This window comes from Monopterus albus, unplaced genomic scaffold (assembly GCF_001952655.1).
Source record: "Monopterus albus unplaced genomic scaffold, M_albus_1.0 scaffold141.1, whole genome shotgun sequence".
In the NCBI taxonomy this organism is placed as follows: domain Eukaryota; kingdom Metazoa; phylum Chordata; class Actinopteri; order Synbranchiformes; family Synbranchidae; genus Monopterus; species Monopterus albus.
This window is the reverse complement of record NW_018128021.1, coordinates 566959-583782: the sequence shown is the minus strand read 5'-3', so window position 1 is coordinate 583782 and position 16824 is coordinate 566959. Positions and strand designations below refer to the sequence as shown.

The 16824-nt window shown below is 41.0% G+C and overlaps 1 protein-coding gene and 2 long non-coding RNA genes across 3 annotated transcripts in view; 1 reads left to right on the top strand and 2 right to left on the bottom strand.

Moving 5' to 3' along the window:
* LOC109968025 (uncharacterized) overlaps window positions 1-3123 on the top strand; it is a 67454-nt gene extending 64331 nt beyond the window's left edge. Inside the window, exon 3 of the long non-coding RNA XR_002276040.1 lies at window positions 2929-3123. This is a non-coding gene — a long non-coding RNA (uncharacterized LOC109968025). The remainder of the gene's footprint in view (window positions 1-2928) is intronic.
* On the bottom strand, window positions 14-3209 carry gjd2b (gap junction protein delta 2b). The gene is made up of 2 exons (XM_020614006.1): window positions 3120-3209; window positions 14-2479 (listed from the first exon to the last, which is right to left on the bottom strand). The coding sequence occupies exons 1-2, from the start codon at window positions 3188-3190 to the stop codon at window positions 1636-1638; spliced, it is 915 nt and encodes a 304-aa protein (XP_020469662.1). The 5' UTR covers window positions 3191-3209; the 3' UTR covers window positions 14-1635.
* A 7126-nt stretch (window positions 3210-10335) lies between these two features.
* On the bottom strand, window positions 10336-15340 carry LOC109968024 (uncharacterized). Its single transcript, XR_002276039.1, has 3 exons — window positions 15086-15340; window positions 12091-12276; window positions 10336-10960 (listed from the first exon to the last, which is right to left on the bottom strand). It is a non-coding gene; the product is annotated as an uncharacterized LOC109968024 (long non-coding RNA).
* Between the last annotated feature and the right edge of the window lie 1484 nt (window positions 15341-16824).

The following is a 16824-nucleotide window of genomic DNA, read 5'->3' as shown; positions in this document are numbered from 1 at the left end:
GTCAGCTGCAGTTATCTCATTATATGTTTGTCTTAATTTCTTTCTCACTGCCTCTCTCCCCCATCTTTTGTTTTAATTTTGACCTTCAAGATAAGCACACTGCCTCGTTTTCATTTCAGGTTGCTTTCTTACATCCTTTCTCAAGTAAGAGAAGGGACTAGCATTTGAGCATGAGGGCATTCCCTCAATATTCTGAATTATGATCAGCTTTTTGCTCACAATAAGGACCAAGGGCAGTGTTTGATCTGACGCTTGTCATATAGACTAAACGTTCCCTTAGGCCACTCTGTCATGGAGCACACTGTAAGTGTAGATGTGTCTTGAGGAAACAGCATCAGTAATGCAGCACTTGCAGAGTGATGAGACCCTGTACAAGGTAGTTTTTTTTTATATACAGAGAGAGGTGTGGTTAACATCTTCACTGCACCAAGGCAAAACTTCCACTGAGGTGTGTGTCTGTGCGATAGGTCAGTCAGCACAAGCTCCAAGTACTGCACCTCACACATTTCTGCTGTACATGAATCCCACTTTTATTTTCCACAGAACAAAAAATAATGCTGCTTATTTTTTTCTAGTCTGTTTCGGTTACATTTAAAACCATTCTATGAAAAACTGTAGCACCAGAGCAGATGTCTGTTCTTTGATAAAAATGTCAATTTGTGCAGTTTTTCATTTTTGATCAGCTTTGATTGGGGAGACACATTTCCTACTTGTATATAAAAAAGACTAGCACTTCATTTCTTTTTCCAGTTGTTTGCTAAATAAAACAAGTTTTTTTTAATTTTCATTTTAATTACAGCAAATACATTTAAAGCAAATAAAAATGGGCAGCATTTAGCATAATCCAAGCAGGGAGTCAGTTTTCATAATGATTATTATATATTTATATATTTTTATGTATACATATAATATTATGTTTATATACAAGTATGGCACTTGATTACACTAAAGCAAGAAAACACCACAAACAAAAGCAGTGGGCGCTTTGGTGTGTCATAAATTAAGGAAGTCACATACATTAGCTTTGCAGCAAATTCACCAGCTACTGTTTTGCAAGTCAGCTATAAAGCAATGGAATGGTTACATATGTTAAGGTCAGTGGTGCAACACAGGCAAGAAAAAGAAGAATTACATTGCATTTCCACTAGGTTGAACCATGGTCAGTATGGATTTATATATCTATGTATATATAAATCTAGATAGTAGTTCCCCCCCCCCCTTTAACCACTGTGTGAGGTGGCATTTAATTAGGTTGGTGCCAAAAACAGGTGGAAAGCAAACATATTTTTAACACTGTCAGGACAGTAGCACATTTTGGATAAGGTCAGGCTCTGAAGTGTTCACCTCTTAGTGCAGGTTTTTGCATTTACTCTCTTCAGGTAGAGCAGAACGGGTGAACACGTTACATGGTTTCCGTTTAGCATCTTACAGAGTATAAACGTTACTAAAAAGTTGCACCAGTGCAATAATAAGTAAACAAACGTGTAACCCACGCTTGCCATGAAGTCCTTAAAATACCAAAACAAAACAAAACAATTGCCCACTCTTTAAGTCATGATGCGAATTTAGGCTTGCGCAGCTGTCCAACATGTCCATCATGGTTTCTACATGGTTTGACCGCCACCTGCCCATGTGTTACACATAGGCAGAGTCACTGGACTGAGTGCGGCCAAAGTTAGGCACACTCATTCTTGGCAAGTCCTTGTTTCTGATTTCATAAACGGATTTCCGCCGAGCCCGCACGCCTCGCACGGCCGTTTTGATTTTCCTCCAGCCCAAATGATTGAGTTCTGCCAGATTGAGCACCACACAAAACCCGCTGACCGCGAACATGAAGACCAGGAACACAGTTTTCTCCGTGGGTCTGGAGACGTAGCACTCTACATCTTTTATGCAGGGGTAGCGATCACATTCATACACCGACGGGACGTTGAATCCATACAAGAAATATTGACCCACCAAAAAACCTATTTCCAGCGCGTTTCTGAAAACCACCTGAATGATGTAAAACCTGGAGATGCCCTCTTGTCGCCTCATTTTGGACTTTATAGTTCTCATGGCCGAATTAGGCATGTCTTTGACTTCTAAACAGTCCGGTTCGGCTTCTTTGGTTGAGTTGTCTGTGTTCTGAAGTACTCCATTAACAATGGTGTTCTTTATCTTTTTGCTCTCGTCTCGCTTCAGTGAATCTTGATCCTTATCTATTGTCAGATAGACTGTTGAGTAGCGCCGTTCCTTCTGCTTGGCCGCCTGATGCACCGAGTATGTGATAAAGCAGAGACTCGGGGTGCACACCATGATGATCTGAAAAACCCAGTATCTAATGTGTGAAATGGGAAATGCCTTGTCGTAGCATGCCTGGTTGCAACCCGGTTGTAAGGTGTTGCAAACAAACATGGTCTGCTCGTCATCATAGACGGTCTCTCCAACTATTGCTACGATTAGAATCCGGAAGATGACCACCACTGTTAGTAGGATCCTAAAAAGCAAACAAACAAACAAACCATATGAAAATAAGTGTGAATATTTGAGTTTACTGATATAAATGTGGTCGAGCTGTGCGCTGCCTCGGTGGCTGACGCGCTCACAGTCCAATTATTGTGTTGCTTTAGGGAGCTGTCCAGTGCTGAAACAGGACGCTCGTATGTGTGTGTGTGTTTTTGTGTGGTTTGTGATTTAATGGTTGAAATGGCGTGTGCAGGCGGCGTTGGTTTGACTGTACCTGTGTGAGTTTTGCTCAATCTCTTTCTGCCACCCCTGAGTGCACAACCACCACTCACACTCACCGACAAAAACACCAAATGAATAAATGGATGAATGGATACATGAAATTATACTTGAATTCTAGTGTAGTTTAGGCTGTTGGTACGTTGCAGCACCATCCCAGGTTCTGAAAAGACAGCCCATTTACTTAGCTGTCTCGTTTAGGAGGAGGACAAAAAGAAGATCTGTGGAACAAGACAGAACGATCCACAACACAGACACGAAGGACTGGACACCACGCTACAGAAGATCCTGGAGGCACAACACAGAAACGGGGGGCTGGGGACCATGCTAAAGACGATCCTGGAGGCTGCTGCGTTTCTTCTGTTTTTCTTGGTTTTTGAAGATCATCTTACCTTCCGATCATAGTAGAGTGCTGCTGGACAGCAGCCTCCAGGAGCCTCTCTAGTATAGTCCATTCCCCCATTTCTAAGCATCCGGAGAAGACGAAGGTACAACGGCACTCTGTTCAAATTCCTCCAAAAAGTGCGTTATTTCCCGTGCACCTTCTCTCTATCTCGTTGCTGTCAGTCTCCAAAGCGTCCGATTGCTGCCGTACCCGTTTCTCTCCGTGTCTCTGCGCGTCTCTGCGCGTTATCAGTTGGTTAGGCTATGTGCTGAGCGCGCAGCGCCGGGGAGCGTCCTGTTTAGTTTGCCGAAAGCTCCCACAACGTTGTCACACTTTTCCTTGTCATGAGAGTCTGCTGGGCAGTTTGTTATAAGCCCGCATATTGTCGGTCTTCAGATCAGGTCGATGGGCTGCGCGCTGTGTCTGGATGGAGGAGCTGGATCTAATGTCTTGCTAGCGTTAATCCGCCTTTAAGTACCCCCCCCCCTCCCCCCATGCGCTATGTGGGCGCAGGTAGTATGGTTTCAGATTTTCAGTATTTTAGTTTTCTGCACCATTCAGTGGACACTTGTGGACGCCCGTGCCCAGAGCAGAGTGCCACAGCCTACAGTACCTTTAGTTTATACCTTTTTGCATGGGTGACTCCTCGTGAGAGTCAAGCTGTGTTTTTATATACTCAGCTCACTGAGCTTAGAGCCACATGTGCACCACATATGACAATATCCAACCTTCATCCAGCCTGTGCAGGACGTTTGGGCACACCCTGTGCTGTAGTGTTAAGATGACTTCCCTTCTTTTTTTTAACTTAATCATTAATATTCCGAGATACAAAGACGTGTAGCCAGCCCGGAGCTATCCCTCCCTATGGCCCAGCTGGTAGAGCTGCTGTTTCCACCTCGAGTCAAAGATGATGCTCTGGATACAGCGAGAGAGTGAAGGTACCATCTGAGTTGCTAATCGCTTTACAAGAGAGCTTGTTTGCCTGTCTGCCTTTCTCTCTCTGTCCCTGTCTGTGTAGAGGTTTAAAAATAGCTAATATGTGACCCTGCCATGTAGACCTGCCCATGAGATTGGATCATAGTATGGCGCCGCATTGTGCATGTACACTAATGTTAGTGCCTTGTGTGGTGGCACAATTCGGAGTCATAGTCATTTATATGACTCTCGTTTTAAACTATGGCTTCATTAAGAATTCACAGCACATATACTGTATAGCATAACATACAGTACTACAACATTTGCTCTTATAAATCTGGTTTGTTCATTTCTTTTATTAAAATAATGCAACATACAAAGTTATTAAATTGTTTTATTTTTACTAACATTTTGTGTCCCTTCGATGATGATGATGATGATTGTTATTATCATCTAAATGTAAATAGCAAGTTTCTCAGCCTGGGACACGGAGATAGTCGAACACGTGACATGTTATGCTCAATGAATTTTTGTGAGGTTAATTTCTCATGAGGTGTCTTATCCTCTCCACTCACTGTAATCTAGTCTAATTCAAATCTTTAATAACCTTTGTTCCTCCATCACGTGACGACGGAATAGTGCCTCTGCTGAGAGAGAGAGAGAGAGAGAGATGCTTTAGGCTATCAGATCCTGAAAAGCATTGTTATTTCTCCTGAAAGAAAGAAAAAGCATCAGCTGTGCGTCCTGGTTTATTTATAAACGTGTACATATCAACATATAAATTGCACGTGAGTGTAAACAAAGGATTTGAGGAGAACACACGAGTTCCTGCTTTTGGCACAGACGGGAAAAGGTAACAGAAAGTGAAGAGAGGCAGTCTCTGGTGCTTAGAAGCACTTCCTGTGTACGATGGAGGGTCCAGCCTCATCATACTCCTGCTTGCTGATCCACATTTGCTGGAAAGTGGACAGAGAGGCGAGGATGGAGCCACCGATTCATACGGAGTCTTTCGGGTCAATAACATTAACACAGTGAAAGTTAATTTATGTTTATTATTTCTCAGTAGCTGTAATCCACAGTCTGAAGAGGAAGGGGAAAAAGAAGCTGATGCGATGAGATCTGTCTGTTAGATGACAACATTTGGTTAGTCAGTGATGGAAGTCACTGTCATTAAAATCCAGTATCCATCCTTTTGTGATAAGTCCACTATATGATTGGCCCTAGTAGTCCTCCTTCGGTCAGCTCGTGTACTCACCAGATCAGCACCAGGCTCTGGATCTTGAGTGTGTAAACCAGGGGTGTCCAAATGTCATGTAGGGTCAATTTATACTCTGACAAGTGTCCGTGAGCAGGGGGAGTGTAGTGCGACCCCTTCTCCATATTTGGTAGCAGGTTGCCCCATTGACAACAGCCACTCCATGAATGGCATGACAAGGAGAGGGAGCTCCCCAGCGGACGCGCGCTTTCCGCCCATGTTTGGAGGACAGTGGTGAGGGCAGAGATGCAGTGCCAGATTTCCGTTGATTTTCTTCCTACCTGCATGAAAATCACTACTGAAAACCGTTACTGTGTCTATGGCAGACCTTAGTGTAGTGAATAATAACGGCATTAGTTCAGATTTCTATGTAATGTCAATAACTAAAGCAAATAATAAAATAAATAAATGACAAGTCATATTCAGTCGATTTCAAACAGAGAAACACACGTTTGTGTCCCTGGAAAGTTCCAGTAAACATTTGCATATCAGTCCTGACTGATAGGTAGGACAGTTGTAGCCCCACTACCAAGAGGAGAGACCACTCGTGCCACACAGCTGGTGTTTGAAGCTGTTTGAATAGTAGAAGCTACAAACCCCCCTTTTCAGATTCGCCTCAACAAATAGGGGGAAGCCACTGCTTCAGACAAACACTCCTACTGTAGTTTGGTGTAAATGTGTCTCCAGTCACAACAGTTTTGTTAAATGTTAAGCTCACACATACAGAACATTCATTAACAGCAGCATGCTGCTGGTCTCACCATGTGGCAAAAAGGAAAGGTATTTCTTGCAGATGCATTAATACATTTCATTAACATAAAATCAATGGGATTCCATTATTCAAATGAACACTTTGGACATCATTGATGTTCATGCAGCATGCTGTGTCCACATATGCAAAAAGTGGAAATAATTAACTGCATGCTTTTTTTTTTGTAATTTTATTGACATGTTAGAAGAAATCTTAAGACAAACTAGATAACACAGCATACTAAAACATCTTCAGTTGCATATTAGCACCTAAAACACCAACTACTGGTCCAATAATTACCTTTTTATGTAATAAGAGTCAAGGTAATGCATTTTTGCATGTAAGAAGCAATGTTAATCCTATTTGTTGTCCCCGACATCAAGACAATGAAAAAGGACCATGTTTTATTGTGACATATGCCATATTATTTTTTTAAAATTCCTGCACTGATGAAAGAACAAGACGTAGGAAGTGACATTGCCAGTTTACTTGAAACGGACAGAGAGCAAGCTCTGAAGGCTGTACAATAACACTGGCTAAGAGCAGTGGACAGTCCCACCACGAGGAGGACAAGACAAAAGGGCACAGCAAGCCATGAATCATATGCTGCTGTCACCTGACCCCAAGCCATACCCCTTCACTGTGTGACTCTTTGTTTTTGGTCTTATGTAATGAATGGTAGGCTGTGGTCTGCTTTAAGCATCCTTTTGCCCCAGTATTCAAATAATACTAACATTTTATGACCAGAGAAGTTAAAACTGTCTGTGGAAAACAGGGAAAAGGTGCATGGCAGCTTTCAGCCTGGGTTTGCTCTTGTGACAAAACAAATTTATTTAAAAGGATATTTCTACTGCTATCCTTTTTTTTTTTTATTGTGTTCAGGTCAGGCCACACTTATGTCAAGAACTCTGAATTTATGTATTGGCATTGTTAAATTGCTCATTCTTAGAGCACCCATGAGTGTGAATGGCTCAGGCCCCTGTGCCTGGATCAGACACACACACTTGGAGAGCGCTCAAACAGTCTTATAGTGTGACTTTCACTTTAGCTGTTGCTACTGAGATTGAATCACTGTGGCACAATCATTTTCCCCCTACTCACGGGTCCTGGGGAGAGCTGCCTCATTACTCAGCAGCAGAGATGAGATAACGACAAAACCGTCTAGAATAAAACCCACATTGATTTTCCATGGGAATTTCACATAATAAACAGAGTCCAAACCCTTTTAAAGAACCCGGAGGGGAAGTTGTTTACCTGATGCAGGCAAGGTTTTGTACTTAAATCAATAATGTGCACATATATAGGAATGTTCCTGCAACGGATTGTGGCGTTTGAGCTGTTCATCAGACACTTGCTCAATAGAAATGGTCTGAAAGCACTTTGTTCTTTCCACCATGGTGCATTTGTCTGTGTTGAGCCTCCATGGCCATTTATAGGTCACAGAAGAAAGAAGATGTCAAACGTATTGCACAGTGAAAATCAGGTGTCTTCTTCCTGACCCATTCACTGGCTCCAGAGTTACAAGTAGATGGCTTCTGTTAAAGTCTTCTGCTGGGCACCAACAAAGCAGCACAGAGCTTGGATGACAGTACTAAATGATCCAACCTCTAACATTCAAGGGCAAAACCCTCCCTAAAGTTCCTCATTAGGAAACTGGAAACCAGGAGCAGCTCTCTGTCTTGTGGACTGTAGAAGTGGCCCACTTTGAGACCTGGCAAACTGACATGATCTCACATAGCCATTTAACAGTGTTCCCACTTGTGTGTTTGTGTGGGCATGTATGTGAGAGTGAAATTACAGATCACTGTGAGGTTAATTGAAAGGGGATGCATGTATTTAGACTCTCTCCCTCTCTGCCTCCTGGGTCTCCTTGGAACCAGCAGGATAGGCTTTTTCCACAGTCACTCTCAGATCCCACTAAAAAATTCACTAGCACTCTCTCTCTCTCTTTTATAGCCTCTCTCAGTACGGCACTGTGAGCTTGGCTTCAAGGCCGTTTGCCTGCTGAATCCTCTGCTAAGACTTCTGGGAGGAAAAACAGAGAAATCTGAATTAAAATTATATGGTTTATGTGTGTGTGTGTGTGTGTGTGTGGCTGCTGTCCTCAGGATGTTTGGGAGTAGAAACAAAAAAGCAATCTAAGAAGTTCTCATATGACACTCATAAATACTGCAAAACATGTTCAGGCATTGGACACCTTTTTTGTTTTTATGGAATTTGTCTCAGATTATAACCTGAATTTAAACAAATGGATGAGGCTTTTGTCATTGTGTGCATTTGTCAAGAGTGAAGGTGAGGTTAAAAAGCACTCTGGATTGAAACTAAAACCTTCCCGACTCAAATTTGACCAATCTACAAAATAGTAAACTACCCAGCAATATTTTTGTTGTGGTTTGCAAAGTTGCTGGTGAAGTACTTGATAATGGAATGTGTGTTTTAATCAGGAAAACGTTCTAATCTCTAAAAATGTTTTTAACATATAGTGCTTTTTTAAAAGCTGCATGTTTTGTAGCAAAATGTATGAAGTGAAGTATAAAGTAGTAGAAAATGGAAATATACTCGAGTACAATTACTTCAAACATGTACAATATGTAATTCCAGTGTTGAGTCATTGCATTCCCCTGTATTCAGTAAGACTCAAGTTGCTTGTTCCACTTAACATCCGGCATCATGTTGCCACTTGATGTCAGATAATCGTCTTTGCCGCCATGACGGTTACTGCAAGAAATGTTTAAAAAAACAGAAAGAAAGAAAGCTTTTATGGCAACCTTTCCCCCTAAAAGATCAATGCCTGTTAGCAACATTACCACTGACCTCAAAGCTCAGCAGTACTGACCCCAACAGCAGCAAAAGGTGTAGTGACTAAGGTCACTACATTAGTATGTGCCAGCTTGAAATGGTAATTAGCCATGATAATTCCCCTCTTCCCTGTTTGTCATGATAGCTCAGAGCACACTGGGTTGAGTCATAGGGGTTGAAGCTAACAGCTACCCTTAAAGAAATGAAATTAAACTGCCTGATGTCCCTCTGAGATATTACATGGCATAGCAATATGGACATAACTTGACTTAAAGTTTCATAGCAGCTGATTTAACAAAGTCAAGAAAAAATTAAACAGAGGGCATGGAGGATATAAGAATATTCAGTGGTGTGATTCAGGAGTAGCACATGAATGAAGAAATAAATAACTGCCATGCTGGCTGTTTCCCCCTTTATGCTGCACTAAGCTAACTCTCAGTGAAAAAAAATAAAACAAAACAACCATGAATAAGCCTATTTCCCAAAATGTCAGACTTGATTAGAAACCAGTTTTAATCCCTGATATACTTCTGAAACAGCACTGAATGCGGATTGAGTGGAACTGTACAAAATAGCCTGCAATTAAACAACAACATGAAACACAGGAAATAAAACGCAGCTCAGAAACGGTCTCAGTGTTTTAACTTTAAAACTGACTGTACGCATGTTTTTAGATATTTTCAGTGCTTTGCAACTTTGCGTTTTAAAAATGCCCACTGTGACGATCTATGTAAAGCAGCTGTATAAGATAAACCAACTGGTGCTTAAAGAATTTACCCAAATAGGAAAATGACATAATCCATCAAGCGTTATCACTTAGTTTATTGTAAAAGTTTGATGTTATCAAATGTGGAAATACAGTATGTGGTGTTCATGTTGCATGTTGACATGTTGGTGAAGATGGTACTTATTTTTTTATTTAAATCAAACTACCATTTGTGCAAGGTTCTGCTGATAGTGATTTGCCTTATCGCTACAGACAGATTTATCATCTGCTTTCCACAGTTTTCCGTTTGCTGTTTTGGTTTTCTGGGCCACATCGTTTAGTTCCGCTTTGCCGCTCTCATAAACTGCTACCTGCCCAGCAGCAAATTGCAAATGGACTAAGTTTTCCATGAGTGAAAGAGTCTAATTTCCTTCACAGGACTTGAGGGCAAAACTGTGATACAGTGCTGTTGTTGCTGACTGTCTGACAGGCAGTTGTTCGCTACCACATTAGCCACATTGTGTTTACAGTTTGTTCTGCTGTATCCAGGTGGCCAAGAAATCAAGTAATGTCACTTTAACTTGTCCATGATTTATGTGAGCAACTGCTATTCCAGAATCAAAAATGTCTACGTGACTTCCTTCTAATGTTTGTTGGGATAAGCTCCAGCCCCATGACCCTAAGTACAAACAAGTGGGCAAACAAATTCTATTCATCTTCACCATAACATTTTACAACATAGATTTTCTGCTTAGTGCTATATAAAATAAATCAGTCGACAAATGCAGAGACCGAGTTCAAAGCAGTTTTAATCACATAAGTTTCCATAGAGTCATTTAGAGGTCGAATCACTGCCATTGTTAAATTGCCATTTTCATTCTCATCTTCTCCATACAGTGTCATCATGAATTAAACAGCAAACAGAAAATGAACCCAAAGCTGATTTCCTTCCTAACAAACCCATGCAATTTTGAAATACATGGTTAGTTACATCTTAACAGATCCATTTTCTAGACCTTCCGGACCTTTTTGTTATGCAACTTGTCAAGTTTCTTACCGCATTGAGTGGCATTTGTTTCAAGATGTCACTGCATAAACAGACATTAATAGTTTTCCTTAAAGTGAAGGCTCTTCTCTGTAGAAAAGCATTTTATCTGGTCTTTGGCCCCGGTGTTGTCAGGTCTTGGTGACTGGATCTCAACACAAAGGCTTGCAGTGCCTCATATTATTAGCACAAGTTCGGCCCAGGTTGGCCCCTTCCAGGAGTAGATCAGAGAGTCGGTCCAGGCCCAGGCAGGTTGTGAGGGGGCTGATGAGGCCGTAGAGACCGCCTAAAGCGATGCCAAGAGGCCAGCCGATGAATAGCAGAACCACCAGCCAGATGATACACCAGAGACATGACCCACAAGTGGCCATCCTAGTCTGGGAGAAAGAGGGACAGTTGCTGATATTTTATTCAGAGTAGAGATACTTTACAATGTTTCTGCTTAAGTGGAGCAGACTTAGAACTATAACTGACCACTGGAATTTTGGGTCATAAATGATGGTGTGTCCATCACTACAGTAGCATCAGAATGTGCTCCTGTGCGCAGCTGTGCCTCTTCAGTGATGATGAGAGATGATCAGATTTATGATCTGGATGTACTTGTCATGAGTAGGCAGTGGTCTTGACAAAGCCTGATAACCTGGCAACCTCGAGCAGTAATAACTAGGCCTGTCTGCCTGTTGAGGTCAACAGACCACTCACCCAGACAGTGTCGAAGACTGACCTTGGCACATTAATCACCTACTAATAGCAGATCTGCAGAGATCATGCCTATGCCTAACTCTGGTAAGCAGCATTAGTTTAGCAAACAGTAGCCACATGCTTCTATTTTTGCTTTTTGTATTATCTGTGATGAAAAACTTATAATTGGAATGCTGTATGATGTGTGAAGCCTCTCTGATGATTTATGCAAAGTATAGTGGCAAACATATGTGGAAACCTTTGCTACAGTGACTACAGTGAGCTTTGTGTGTTAAAATCCACCAGAAACATCTGCCCTGCCTCAAAAACAGATTGTTCAACTGACGGTTTTAGGAGTGAGAAAGTGTTGTGTGCTGTCAGATTCTCCGAGCACGTTTTTGCTTTAAGACACAACGGCCAGAGCCTTCCCTTCTGTCCTGACTCTATATAGTGTGTAATTTCCTGTTGTGACACTACTGTCATATAGGGTTGGGAAATAAATGACACATTCTACATGTGTGTGTGTCCCATGGTGGATCCCGTGCTTTGGGGAAATGCCCCCACACCAAAAACCTTGTATTTCCTGCTTTTGTTTAAATGGCTGAATAGCCTTTTTGTTTTTATAAAAGATTTGAAAACATTCAAAATGATGGTTTATTCTGTACAAAAAAGGCATTTTATGTAGCAGTTTGTCAGTATACAAAACCAGTAACCTGCCATCTGTGCTGTACATTAACAGTTTTTACAGCACGCCCTGTGACATGTCTGCCCATAACGCAGGTTAGAAGTGAGAGCTTTGCTAAGTAGCTATTAACCAAATAAATACCTGTCAGCAGAGAAAGGTTCTGGGGGAAGAGAGCTCCTGATCTCCTTGTCTTGCTGTTTCTTCCAGGTCCCCAGATTTTGTTTGAGGCTTCCAGAGACGCTGTGTACGAGCAGAGCCACTTCCCACCAGTTACCTCTACTTTACTACAACAAGGTCCCACAGGAAGTGGAATTCTCAAGATACCAGCTGGGAGAAAGCAGAAAGTTTGTGACTGGAAGGCTTAACAGGGGGAGGATATTGCACAATGCAGATTCATGTGACTAAAGAAAACACATGCTTGGTGTCATGAGTTTTTAGTGATGTGTGTGTTATTGTTACATAATGTGTCCTTAGTGGTAATGTTAATCCAAACTGTACAAATTCTGAAATATATCAGCGTTATATGATAGAATATATTGGTCATAGTGTTGTGGGCTCTATGCCAAAACTTGTTAATAATTCACTGTTGCAGAGATAATCTCTTTTTTTGTTTGCTCAGATAACAGAAAGGCATATATAGCCTACCACTCCAACCTCAACCCAGAGTGCCCTGCTCCCACAAGACATTGCATGGCTACAGGCCATGGTCTCTCTCCATATTCATCAACACATGCTTCTCCATCAAGTCTTCAGACTCGTCCAGGCAAGAGCAGCAGTGCAGCTGACCTTTTCACTGAGCCTACCTGAGGTAGGATGTAACAACTATTCTCTGGTGCATGATGATAAATGCATGTGCTTTAGCCTGCAAAGTGTGAAGTGTGTTCATCTTTTCCTTGTTTTTAAGTAGGGATGTCGCAATCCAGTTTTTGGCCCCCATACCAATCCTTTAATATTGAGTTTCTGCTGATATCAATTTTGATCCACTAATTATATTTATGTTCATTAAATATCTGACATGCTGAAATTTAATCTGGCGCACAGTATTTTTCAGGAGCTTCTTGATCCAAATATTGGATCAGGTCCTGGTTCAAAAACGTTAAGTTTCTTAGCTTAAGAATAATCAGGGAAATGGAAAACACACACTCAGAACAATGAAAGGCCACTAGTTCCAACCAGAAAAAAAATCAATCTATCATCTGTTACATCACTACTACTGAACAAGGCAGTTCTTTTTAAAGTGTTAATTGGATGTAGGCCCTACTGTCCATATACAGACGGGTGTAGCCAGTATGTCTATTTGTTGTTTGGACTGTAGTTTTCCCCTTTCTGACGCGCATCGGTAGGCTCCTGCATATGTTGTCGTACTGCCTATGCAAGTCTCCAGCTGCACATGCTATATTTTCGACGTAAACATGGTAAATTTTATGCTCTTGTCCAGTGGTGCTACAACATCCACCACCTTTTGTTAATGCAGTATTATTAAATTGTCAAACAGGGATTTCTAAATTTGACTGGTTACACAAACCGTGTTCACACACGTAGTAACTGCCCTGTAATGAATTTGTAGTTGTTCTGGATTCTGTGGAGCTTTTTCAGGTTGCGCCTATACGCGTAAAGCACAAGTTATATGCTGGTCCACTAGAGGGCAGTGTAGACAGCTGTATCCACATCGACTGTACACAGGGTCAGAATGATCTGTAGATACTTTGAGCTATGTAGGAATTTCGACTTGGCTAAGTCGAAATTCTGACATAGCTAAGTTAGAATTTCTACTTAGATTTACTTAAGTCGGAGTAACTGTCGGGAATGGGCTTCCATAGTTTATAGTACATCTGGCAAATAGAATTATCTTTTTAATTCACTGTAGATAAACTTGTAAGCAACTTCGAGTAGCCGACTGAGTTAACTCTAAATGTATTGTCACAGATCCTGATCCTCCAAACGGCCAAAAACAAGGCATCCATGGCTCTGGTGTTCTTCCATGAAGCTGCAAAGAAACCCGACTTTCCATCCAGGTAGTCTACGCAGTCCTGTTTTGGTTTTGATATTAACATTTAATATGTGAATAATTAAAATGTTTAATTTGATTAAGTAACTTTTGTGTTCAATTTTATAGCAGTAGGTTAAATTCTCTAAAATATCAAATTAGGCTTCATAGTAGTAGTTACTCCCGCTTTTCAGACTGCATGTGGGTTTTCAGTCATTTTAATGGCAGTTTGAAAACTGACAATTTTACTACAGTCAACCTTGTAGAATTTAAGAATATCAGTATAATACTGAAACACTGCACATCTTAAATTGCTTGCAATTTTGTTTTAGTGCAGGTTCAAGAGTGAGTGGGGACAATGGACCTGAGATGTTGGAGGCATAAGGGAAGCTTCAGGGAGAAGTGTCCCCAACCAAAGAACATCTTAAAGTGAGCAGTTCTCCTTTTTTACTTTGTGTTAAGGTGGACCAAAGGTTTACAGAACAAAATAATTTAGTTTATTTTGTCTTTGTTTCCCCCCACAGCCTGCCTCCAATCCAAGATGATCTTGACATTGAGGGATGGAACAACCCTTCACAGGACACAGCTGTGGAAAATGGGAAGACTCAGTCCTGTCAACCCTCACGAGGACACCAAGGTGAGAGAGACTCTTTAATGACAATTTTTGTAAAAACAACTTGTGGCTTAATCCCAGAAAATATTTCAAAGTCTTCACAAATATTTTCATTTCATGGGATGTAGATCATAATGGAGTGAGGAACTAAGAGGCTGATATCTTAGCTGTTAAAAGCAGAACCAGACAGTTTTAAAGTTGTAGTAACTTTATTATATACAGTATGTGGATGGGAAAAAAATGGGGCCATCTCCCACACAGAGTACTCTCTTCTTTTACATGCTGCTGAAGTATTGGGCTCAGATGGGAAATCCCTACTGGTGAGGTTATCAAGGCACAGTGCCTCACATCTTCTTCATGCTGTTACACTGCATGTGCCTGGACCAGAGTTGTGAAGACTTTTACAGTCAGACCTCAAGAGATGTCAAGTTACATGACTGTAAAAGTCTTCATAACTGTGGTCCAGGCACATGCAGTTCCAAGTCAACATTATATAGTTAGACAAAATCAGGAGGAATTGAAATATTTCATCTCACCACATGTTGAAATAATAGCTGTCTCTGAATTACTGGTGGCAAGTCCCACGAAAAGGCCAGACTGCTGATTTCATCCCTCTGCAGGTCAGACGAGTTCATCACCATCAAGCCTAAAAGGAACATTCACTTTTGTTTACCCTCAACTTATGAAGCGCACCATGCAAATATGATCTTTAACAGTAATTTAAACTAATCTGCAGAGTAGTTTAAATTACTGTGTTGTATGAATAGAGGTAGCGGTGCAGTGAAAGGTAGGTAACACTAATCTCATGAGGTGAAAGGTCGATTCACTAGCTTTTGTAGTGCTTTTAATTACCTTTACATGCTTTCTCACCCATTGTTGGCTTCATACTACATTTGGAATATAGACCTACAGAGCTGCTAAAATATCCCTGTATCATTTTGTCAAAGTAGAATTGTACTGCGACTACTAGTACTTGATTACTTGCTATATTTTGGCAATATGCCAGTAAGACTAACCATACTTTTGCCTAAATATATACACAATATATTTGTTTGTGGCCACCACTATTGTTTCATGAAAGGCAAGTAACTGTAAAACTAAATGTATTTAACACTTTTCATATATATTATACACTGCACAATGTATTTTAGCAGCTCTGTAGGTCTATATTCCAAATTTAGTATGAAGCCCACAATGGGTGAGAAAGCCTGAAATGGTAATTAAAAGCACTATAAAACCTAGTGAATCCACCTTTCGCTGCACCGCTACCTCTATTCATACAACACAATAAGCCACCACCCCACACACTGCATCCTAAAAATGCCTGCCCAGACCATCTCTGAAGATGGAGAATATTTTGTAGAAACCTATATGAAATTACACCATTGTTTCTATTGTTCTGGTGAGCTTACCCATCCACAGCCTAATAGAGAAGGAGTGTAGTGTCAATTTGTTCTTGAAGAGGGAAAATGTAAAGGATGCATTTCCCCATTGCTGGAGCATCTTGTTTGTGTAGCCAACAGAGACAGGATCCTCTGGCCACCGTCACCTTGAATGTAGAACAGGAGTAGAATAAGACAAGTGTGTCACAAATATATATGATAAAAAAATTACAATGAAAATGAAATGTCTTAATTTGAAGAGCACATCTTACACAGACATAGTGGAAAAACTCAATACTCACGTATTTACCTAAGAAGGTTTCTCCACTACAACAAAGAAATCCGTGTCTGTGTGCGCGTCGGGGCGGAACTCCACCATGTGCAATACAGAGAGCAGAACTGTAAACGCGCGACTATGTAGAGACAGAAATGTCATGCCGTTGTGGATGCTGACTCAATATCCACACAATAAGGATTGGAATTGGATTAGCTTTATTCTGGCTAATAGGATCATGTAAAATATGCCCAGATCAGTGCAGATATCAATATTTAGTATAAGATTTTTAAATGGATTTATGCTTTAATGACCAGGATTTGTGCTGTTGGATTTGACTTTGGAATGACAAATATAAGGCCTAAAATTATTTGCTCGAATTTGGTTATCAAACCTCGTCCCCCAACACTGATCCAGCTGATATAAACTACTCTGTAGAGCACTGTGCTGTTAGTACTCCCCACAAAGTTATGAATGGCAGAGGATTTTATGGCTTGCTGGTTGAGTGACTGTGTACATCCAAAGGGCGAGTTGAAATCCCCCAGTGTGCACATTGGCTTTTAGTTGAAGTGACTGACCTACAAACCGCAGCTTAGTTTGGAGTTGTGCTTAAAGCAGA